Source organism: Castanea sativa, chromosome 12, assembly GCF_040712315.1.
Source record: "Castanea sativa cultivar Marrone di Chiusa Pesio chromosome 12, ASM4071231v1".
Lineage (NCBI taxonomy): Eukaryota > Viridiplantae > Streptophyta > Magnoliopsida > Fagales > Fagaceae > Castanea > Castanea sativa.
Window position 1 is genome coordinate 35,015,275 of NC_134024.1, and position 9,386 is coordinate 35,024,660.

The window sequence follows — 9,386 nt, forward strand, 5'->3', positions numbered from 1 at the left end:
CTGAAATAAAATTGGGTTGCAAAATGAGAAGTATTACAAGCAAGCAAATAAGTTTTGGAAACCAGCAGCTTTCAAAGAAAGTGACTTGGTTTGGATTCATCTTAGGAAGGAAAGATTTCCCTCTAAAAGATCTTCTAAGTTGTAGCCTCGAGCTAATGGGCCTTTCAAGGTGCTGCAATGGATTGGTGAGAATGCTTACAAGATTGAGTTGCCAGGATATTAAGGTATTTTAGCAACCATTAATGTTTTTGATCTTTCTCTTTTCTATGAAGATCAAGAAGACAAAGTGGACTTTAGGGCAAGTCCTTTTCAACCAAGGGTGTTTGGCACTGGAGTGTTCCAAGTTCCAAGCAAACCCAATTTGATGCTAAGTCTGGCCCATATTTTTTTTTTTCAAGTCTAAAAGTGCTGCCAATTATTTTGAACGTTTTTCCTCCTAAAATATCATTAATAAGTTATAGTTTCCAAATAAGTCAAATAGCCTTTAATTAGTAATTCTTAGGGAATTATCAAACTTTATGTTTTGATTTTCCAAGGCAGACAAGTCTTTTATTGTGTTTCTAGTTCCTGAGTCAAGTCTAATTTTGGTCTTGCAAAATTTAGAGTCTGTTTGGATGAGGGAGTTTTTGGATCATATCACTCTGTTTCCATAACTGAGTTCTCAAAACACGTGGGTCCCACAAAAAAATTTTGTTTGACTTGGTTTTCAACCCTTATTTCCATCACTCAATTCTCTGATTTTTGAGTGATGACTTATGGAAACTGAAAACACATTTTAAATGTTTTCAGTTTCCAAAACTCAGTTTTCAATTGCATTTTCATAATTAAACTCACAAATTTTGAAGTTTCAGTCGCAATGTTTGACTTTTGGGGTTTTTTTTTTTTTTTTGAAACAAAGTAACGGCAGACTTGAGTGATGAGTGCCAAACGGGTGGGGTTTGGGAAATTGGAGTATTTTAAGTGATGAGTAATGAAAATTGAGTAATGACAAATTACAAACCAAACAGGCTCTAATGTTTTAATTACTATTTTTGTTCTCCTATGCTTAGAAGGTTGTTCTTTTTTTTTTTTTGCTAACCGCTTAGAAGGTTTTTCTAAGCTTTATATATAAGTCTTTTTGCATAATTAAATAAAATTAGAGTGTATTTTCAAAGTATATTGCCTTTGTGCTTCATAAGATGAATTTCTTCTTTTAAACTTTTATTCCATTGGTGGATTCCTTGGGATGCGAGTTAGTGTTTTGTATATCTTTTAGTGGTGTTTCCGTATCTCATAGAGTGGTGAGTCATTTATCCCCTTTATACAGCCATCCATCATTCAAATATCAAATCAGTTTGGGTTTTTCCTTTCTATTCTGGCATCAATTTTTATCATCTATATTTTTGCACAAGATTAGCAAGATTGGATCCATATAGGATTGTTCTTGTCTTTTATGTTTAAACATAACATAAATGAATTTCATAAACATAAAATATTAATAAACACATGTTATAATTAATGTACCTTAAAACATAATTTGTAAAATAATAATTTCATTTATGTTAAAAATGTGTTATATTCTAATTAACAAGTTGTAATAGTATAAATCATATTATGTTAACATATGCCCTTGAGAAAGTGTATTTTTTTTATAATGTATTTTTTTTATTTGAGTTTTCATAATGTATGTTGTGAGGATAAAAGGCCCAAGGCGTATTTTTGGGCCATGGGCTTGATCTGAGGATACTTACCTGTCCAAGGACAGATTGATGGTAGTAAGGATGTCGAGCTTAAGAGCCCATGAGCAGATTATTGTGTAATGGGTTTGCAGAAGTAGTTCAAGAAGGGGTATCTCCTCGGCTAGGTGAAGTGAAGATTAGATGGTACGTTATGTTGACTAGAATGATATCTTGGAAGGTCTTGTAGATGAAGATATGTTTCACAAGGGAACAGTGAGGAAGAATGGATAGGAAATATCTTGAAGAAAGCTGCTACCATCGCATTGAATGCTCTGTACCTAAGTCTCTGGTCACATTAATGAGGAAGTGATATCTGAACAGTGATCGTTAGCCTTACATCTATTATCTAAAAACCATAGGAAGGTGTGAATGAGACAAGTATCTAGGGTAATTGCCTAGGGCTACACGTGGAGAGCGAGAATGGAAAAAAGGAGGTATAAGAGAGAGGGAGGTCTCGGAGAAAAGGGGATCATGAAAAAAAGAAGTAGAGAAGAAAATACTGTAGACATTAAGATCAATAACTGTAATCTATCTTTGGGAAGAGTGAAATATAAGACCCAATATCCTCGGCTTGAGTCCGAGGACAATTTCTGATATAAACTGCTCCATGTGTATGGTGTTGCAATCTAGCCATCATCTGTGTTATCTAAAACCACTAAAACCTAGATTTCAAATCCACTTTCTACAAATTTATTGTATTGGGCTTTTTGGGTCTATCCCAATCTTATCTCTGGGTTGGAGTGCAAATCGTGACCTTACATATGTAATTTAAAAAAAACTTTTTTCCAGATACTCATATAATTGATATTCAACTTAAATACATTTACACAATAATAGTAATGGCCTATAGCATTTCATTTAATGATGAATTTCTAACACAGTTGGCTCAACTTCAGTTATACGATTCTAAACCATATATTATTTATTTGAATAAGAAAGCAAGCATTAAGGCCAAAATTGGGAATTAACCCTGTTTCCCAAACAATATAATTAGTAGGCACTGTTACAAAATTATATTTTTTACTAACATCTCGAGTTTAAAAGACTTGATTTATGGCCTATAAATCGAGTCTCAAAGACTCAATTTTCATGGCCTGGTCACGTCTGATATGACATCATTTTTTCCACGTGGCGTCCACCTGAAAATCGAGTCTCTAAAACTCGATTTATAACCCTTTACAAAACAAGTATATATACCTTCTCAATACCTTCTCATCAGAGAAGAAAGAGAGAGAGAGAAAAAAAAAACCCAGAAATAGAAACATGGGTTGTAGTCAGTTGAAGATCGAGATCGAAGTGGGTGGCTTCAGATCGGCGTGGGACCATGGGTGGGTGGGTTTCAAGTAGGTGTGGGTGGCTTCAGACTAGCGTGGGTGGCTTCAGCTCGGCGTGGGCTGTGTGTGGTCGTGGGGCGTGGGTGGCCGTGGGTGGTCGTCAGTGCTTGTGGCTAGCCGTGGGTCAGGTTCAGATCGCCGTCGAAGATTGAGATCAGAGTGGGTGGCTTTAGATTGGCGTGGGACCATGGGTGGGTGGGTTTCAAGTCGGCGTGGGTGGCTTCAACTTGGCGTGGGCCGTGTGTGGTCGTGGGGCGTAGGTGGTTATTGGTGCTCATGGCTAGCCATGGGTTAGGTTCAGATCACCGTGGGTCTTTGAGGGTTGAAAAAGCTGAGTAGAATGGGTTTTCTTAGTGGATTAGTTCTGGTCTGTGCTTATATTTGGTGGTGGTTGATTTGTGTTTTGAACTCCAGACACTTGAAAAATTTTGTTTTACAGATATAAATTAAGTCTCTAAGACTCGATTTCCAAGTGGACGCCACGTGGAAAAAGTGCCAACTCAGACCTGATCAGAATATGAAAATCGACCCTCAAAGACTTGATTTTTTGGCTCAAAATCGACTCTTTTAGACTCGAGATGTTAGTAAAAAATATAGTTTTATAACAATAACTACTAATTATATTGTTTGGCTAACATGGTTAATTCCCAATTTTAGCCTAAGCATTAGGATTCTCATCACTAAAAATTTGAGGGGCATATGCATATGCATACTCCAAGTACTTGGATGGCCAATATTCACTTTTCTTGATATCACTCTTCTTGTCATTGTTCGCCTTGCCTTCTTCACCATCTTTCTTTTCATCTTCTTTCCCTTTTTTCTTGTCTTCATCTTTCTTGCCATCTCCTTCTTTTTTTCATCTTTCACTATAAAAGTCTGCTTCTTGGTTCTCTTATACACATAATCAACCAGCATTGTAGGTTTGTTGGCGCTGTTTTTTTAAAATTTTCATTTATCTGTTGATTTGATGGTGGCTGATTTCAGATTTCACATTTCGTATTTATGTGCATGTGATTCATTGAAAGTGATTTCCTGCCAACCAGAAGAATCATAATCATGTTCTATTGTTATACTCCTAAGTTTTTTAAGTTTTGATATAAATGTTAGTTTGAGAATTTTCTACGTACAGGGAAGTTTACATTTTTTTTTTCTTTCTAATTTATATAGTATTGGTCTTTACTTTCAGTTTGCTTGAAAGAGTCCGTCGCGGCAGCGGTAGTGATAGTGATAGCGGTTGCGACGGTTGCGATTGTTATTTATTGTAGTAGATATATTATTTTATTGTAGTAAATATATTATTTTATTATGTTGAAAGCTAAAATAGATTTACTGCTGCTGGATGTTTTGTGAAATGAGTAGGTAAAATAAATAAAGTAATTTGTTGTGGTGACAAATAGCTAAAAAAATAGCATCACTGTTGTGAATACCATTAAAAAAAGGGAAAAAAAAAGAAAAGAAAAAAGACTGCCCCTCTTCAGTAAGAAAAACACAAGGCTGCTCTTACTGAAAACCCAAAGCGACACCGTGTTGTACAGTACTGATATTTCCAATCTTCGAATCCTCCTGTCTATCATGAACTTGCTGCTCGTAAACTCTCTTTTCCCAATTTCCATACAAAATTCTTTCATTAGTTTATATTTTCTTATTCATATTCATATTCATATTCATTGCATAACTATATTTCTTACAAGAAATAATTTGGATGCAAAAAGCAGGATAAGATAAAAATGCAAACCAAGGATTCCGAGCAAGCCAAAGTCAAACCCCCCGACAACCCACCATTGTACTGGACCGAAATCTCCGACTCCGTCTCTCGCCGTTTCCAGTTCCACCCGGACGGTCAACTCTCCGTTAGTTCTTTCATTTTTCTATATAAAATTTCTATTTCCTTTTAATCACTCTTTTTTTTTTTTTTTAAAAAAAAAACCTAATTGATTTTAGGGTTTATTTTATTATTAATAAATGTAGATGGAGGTTCTGGACGATTCTAGATCAGTAATTCATAGAACTGTTGACTCCTTTTTGAGCAAATTTTTCCCCTCTGGATATCCCTACAGGTTATATATAATTTTTGACAGTACTAGTTATATAATCTTTCACTATTTACTAATAAAAAATCTAAAATGTAGTAAATACTTTGTGACAGTGTTAGTGAAGGTTACCTTAGATACACGCAGTTTCGGGCGCTGCAACACTTGACCAGTGCAACACTCTCTGTGTTATCAACTCAGGTCTGTTTTAGTACTCATACGTAGTAAACTTACATTTTTTATACTATATTGCAATTTGGCTTTTAGATTCTAAAGTGGTCTAATTCCTTTTTTTGATTTCGTGCAATTTAGTCGTTTCCTCCAAACTGATGATCATGTTGTGTTAGAAAGTGATGACATGGCAAATGTTGAGAGGATTCATGTCAAGTCATCTGATTTTGTGACTACATTGATCACATTAAAACTCAGTGACTACTTGTGAGGCCAAATGTATGCTCTAGTAGATTACTTGATATGTAGATAAGTTATATTCATGATGTCATAAAATCAATGTCGTGGAACATGTCGAGAATGTTCATGTCAAGTCGTTATTTTTTTTTTTTAAATACGTTTCTTACAAATAAAAACTTAATTTGGATGAAAGTGAAAAAATATATATGCTTTAGAGGCAAAATATATACTATAGCAAAATTTAAATTAAAATATGTATAAAGTTCAGGAACGAAGATCTTTATTTATTTACTTCTAATGCATCTATTTCTTGGGAACTGAGAGAGTGTTTAATTTAATAATTTGGAATAGATTGTTTGATTTATAGACAAGCTATATTCATGCTTGATTTTTATTTTTATTTAAAAAAATACACACATGAATTGAAAAACATGTTACTGCCATTTATTTATGCTATTTGTTTTATATGCTTACTACTTTGCAGTCACTGCTGTTTGCTGCAGGCTTGCGACCCACACCTGCACAAGCAACTGCTGTAAGTTGGGTAAGTTCTCATTGTGTTTGTCAATTGTGGATGTCTAGTCCTGACTGCATTCTTGTTGAGATATTTCTGTTCCTTTTGTTGGCATGCAGATTTTAAAGGATGGGATGCAGCATGTAGGGAAGCTCATCTGTAGTAACTTGGGAGCTAGAATGGATTCTGAGCCTAAAAGTTGGAGGATTCTGGGTTGACATCTTTGGCTCTGGAACACTGGTTTCCTTGTCTTTTTCTTTTCTTTTTCTTTATTTTTTGGGGGGGGGGGGGGTATTGTATATGCTCTTTTCTCTTTATGATGAAAGTGCGTTATAGTTGCATTATATGAAGCTTTTGGTAAGTATTTATCTACTATTATGAGGTGCCTAACTGGAATGAACCTTCCATCTTGCAGCTGATGTGCTTTACGACTTAGGTACAGGCTTGGAAGTTCTTTCTCCATTGTGCCCACATCTTTTTCTTGAAGTGGCAGGCCTAGGCAATTTTGCAAAGGTGTGATGATGTCTTTCATAAATCATGAAATATGATATAATATGTAATATCTTATTTACTGATCAAAAGCACGTAATATCTTATTTAAATTAAATTATATATATATATATATATTCAATTTATAATTTTCTACTGCCATCTGAATTCAATATTGAATCCCTCTTTCTCTACCTTGAGTTTACAGGGAATGGCAGTTGTTGCAGCTAGAGCAACAAGATTGCCAATATATTCTTCATTTGCCAAAGAAGGCAATCTTAGTGATCTCTTTGCAAAAGGGGAGGCCATCTCTACTCTTTTCAATGTTGTTGGATTAGGAGCAGGAATATTTCTAGCATCTACTGTTTGTTCGTCAATGCAAGGAAAGGTACAGTCTCTTATGAATGCCTTGTTTCCTAAATTTCAGAACAGTGGGATTATTATATTTAATTTTACTGATATAATTGGGTCCTACTAGTTATTCTTTCTAATCTAGATTATCATGTAATGAAAAAATTTCTGACTTATTGGTATCTGTCAATGGAAAACCTGGGAGGGTTGATATCAAGTTAATTAACTGTATGCTTTATCCAAATACAGAATCAACAGGTAAAATGTTTCCTTACCAAAAACAAAAAAATTGAAAGCGTCAATAGCAACAACATCGTGGATTTAGAGAGCATAGAGAGGATGATATGAGACTCAGAAATTTGAACACTACCTTTTTACACTTTTATTTTTAATGCCTATAATTCACTGATAGTGTCACTGCTATCTGTGGTCAATGGCCTCCTGTAACCCATCTGAATGAGTAAGCTACAAAATATGGTTCTCATGTCACATGCTCTACTTTATAATGTGGTTTATCCAAAAAATATAAAAAAGTAAATTAATTAAACACGTAGGAGTCCTATAAAGTCATCTAGTAAAGTCATGACAAATCAGAAGGTAATGAGAAGCCGGTTGAGAAATTGTCAGTCTAACCATTGTATCTAGAGCACTGCCAAAATCAGTTGATTTTGCCTCCCCCCCCCCCCCCTCCCCCTCCCCTTCCCCTTTTTAGTTTTCTAAAATATAAGTTAATTTTGGCGAGTCTTGGTAGCAGCACTACTTACTAGTTCTTGGCCTCTTGACAATAAATTTTAAGTTTTTATGCTTAAAATTTTGACTTAAGCCTAGATCTTTGTAGAAGTGAAACAGAGTATGAATATCTTTTCAGAATTAAAATATAAAATTATTAAAAAAAGATATGATATGGTATGGTATTAAATTTATGATCAGGTTGAACATTAGGCCATCTAGAGGTGCTTGAATGAGTTAATCTTTTTTCGAGTGTTACAGCATGGTGGATGGGATTTATGGAGTCCAGTTAGAGGATTAATAATTCACACGAATTAGAAAAATTTTCTGCTAATCTATTTTCTTTTTGGAACTGCAACAAGTCATCTTATTTTCATAGGAATCTTGTCTTTGGTGGTTCTGAACTCCTAATCATTTACAGTTTCTTTCAGTTGGTTGTTGGGCCTGTCCTCTCTGTATTACATGTATACAGTGTGGTTGAAGAAATGCGAGCAGCTCCTGTCAACACATTGAATCCCCAGAGAACTGCAATGATTGTGGCTGATTTTCTAAAGGTTTATTTTGAACTACCATATGCAAAATAGATATAGGTATCTCTCTCTATGTGAAAGGGTAAAATTTAGGTACAATCCCTTTAGTGATGTATTTCAGGTTCTCAAATTAAATCCAACTATGTGGTTGCATTGACCAATGTAACATATGGTTGAATTTAATTGTGCACAGGGAAAGATGATACTGTTTGTGTTGCATTGGTCAATGTAATCACATGGCTGTATTTGATTGGTGAACTTAAGGTATAATAACTAACTGTATCTAAGTTTTGCCCATATATTAAAATGTCGCCATCTAATATATTTTTTGATTGAAATCCAACCAGGCAGGAAAAATATCAAGCCCTGCTGATCTAAGGTACAGAGAAGATCTCCTATTTACTGGGCGGCTAATAGAAGATGCTGGAAATGTTAAAGTGGGAAGGGCTCTGCGCAAGGTTGTGAAGCCTTCAAAACTTCGGGAATTGAAAGAAATATTCCCGGAGGAGAGGTTTCTGCTATGTCCCAGTAGTAAATGGGTTGACATGGTATTGGAAAACAATGCTACTGGTGAAGATGCATTGAGGGGGTGGCTAGTTGCTGCATATGCTGCACAGATTGAGAAGTCCTCTCATGTGCCAAGTGCTAGTGCCCTGCAAGAGGCTTACGACAAGATGAACGATGTGTTCTCTCCATTTTTGTCTGAACTGCAGGCCAAAGGATGGCATACTGATCGTTTTCTTGATGGTACAGGAAGCCGGTTTGCCTGGTAGTATTATGTTGTTTCAATAGTCCTTCACTTGATTCAAGATATAGAAATTCTTTGATTACAGGGATTGGGGTTTTGGACTTTCCAAAGTGGGACTATAGTAGTGTTTAGGGAGGTAGGGATCACTTGGAAGTTGAAACTTGCATGGAGATTGTACTTTTATGTCGAAAAAGAAAAAGAGCTTTGAAATTCTACTTTTGTAGGGAATAAACGCAGGCCATTCTGGCTTTTATTTGGCTACCTTACTAATAGCAAACTTTTAAGAGTACAGGACATGTCATTTTGACATATACGGCAGGTCGTGTTGGCGAGTTGCTCCCTTGTGTTTTGCATAGACATGACAAAACAAGTTAGAATTTTCTAGCTCGACTTGAAAAATACTCGACCCGACTTGTGTTTTTTTGTGGTCAACTTGACCCGACCTGCGACTCGACCCAAACGTGAATAATTTTTTAAAACTTTTTTTTTTGGGGTAAAAAAATAATAAAATTAAGACAATATTGGTTTAATT

The 9,386-nt window shown here is 35.3% G+C and overlaps 1 protein-coding gene across 2 annotated transcripts; it reads left to right on the plus strand.

Annotated features, from left to right (window-relative positions):
• The first annotated feature begins 4,506 nt into the window (after positions 1-4,506).
• LOC142619659 (protein root UVB sensitive 2, chloroplastic) lies at positions 4,507-9,145 on the plus strand. 2 transcript variants are annotated; one of them, XM_075792865.1, is made up of 10 exons: positions 4,507-4,639; positions 4,768-4,902; positions 5,021-5,109; positions 5,199-5,283; positions 5,978-6,037; positions 6,127-6,220; positions 6,423-6,520; positions 6,705-6,884; positions 8,008-8,130; positions 8,454-9,145. In XM_075792865.1, the coding sequence occupies exons 1-10, from the start codon at positions 4,625-4,627 to the stop codon at positions 8,877-8,879; spliced, it is 1,305 nt and encodes a 434-aa protein (XP_075648980.1). In that variant the 5' UTR covers positions 4,507-4,624; the 3' UTR covers positions 8,880-9,145. The 2 variants fall into 2 exon arrangements, with proteins under 2 accessions (XP_075648980.1, XP_075648981.1); XM_075792866.1 differs by having other exon boundaries at positions 4,530-4,639; positions 4,765-4,902.
• Positions 9,146-9,386: the final 241 nt, after the last annotated feature.

Excerpts from the sequence above, each read along its gene's own strand:
- LOC142619659 (XM_075792866.1), top strand. Across the intron at positions 6,038-6,126 it reads AAGCAACTGCTGTAAGTTGG|ATTTTAAAGGATGGGATGCA; the intron begins GTAAGTTCTCAT and ends GTTGGCATGCAG. Across the intron at positions 6,221-6,422 it reads TAAAAGTTGGAGGATTCTGG|CTGATGTGCTTTACGACTTA; the intron begins GTTGACATCTTT and ends TCCATCTTGCAG.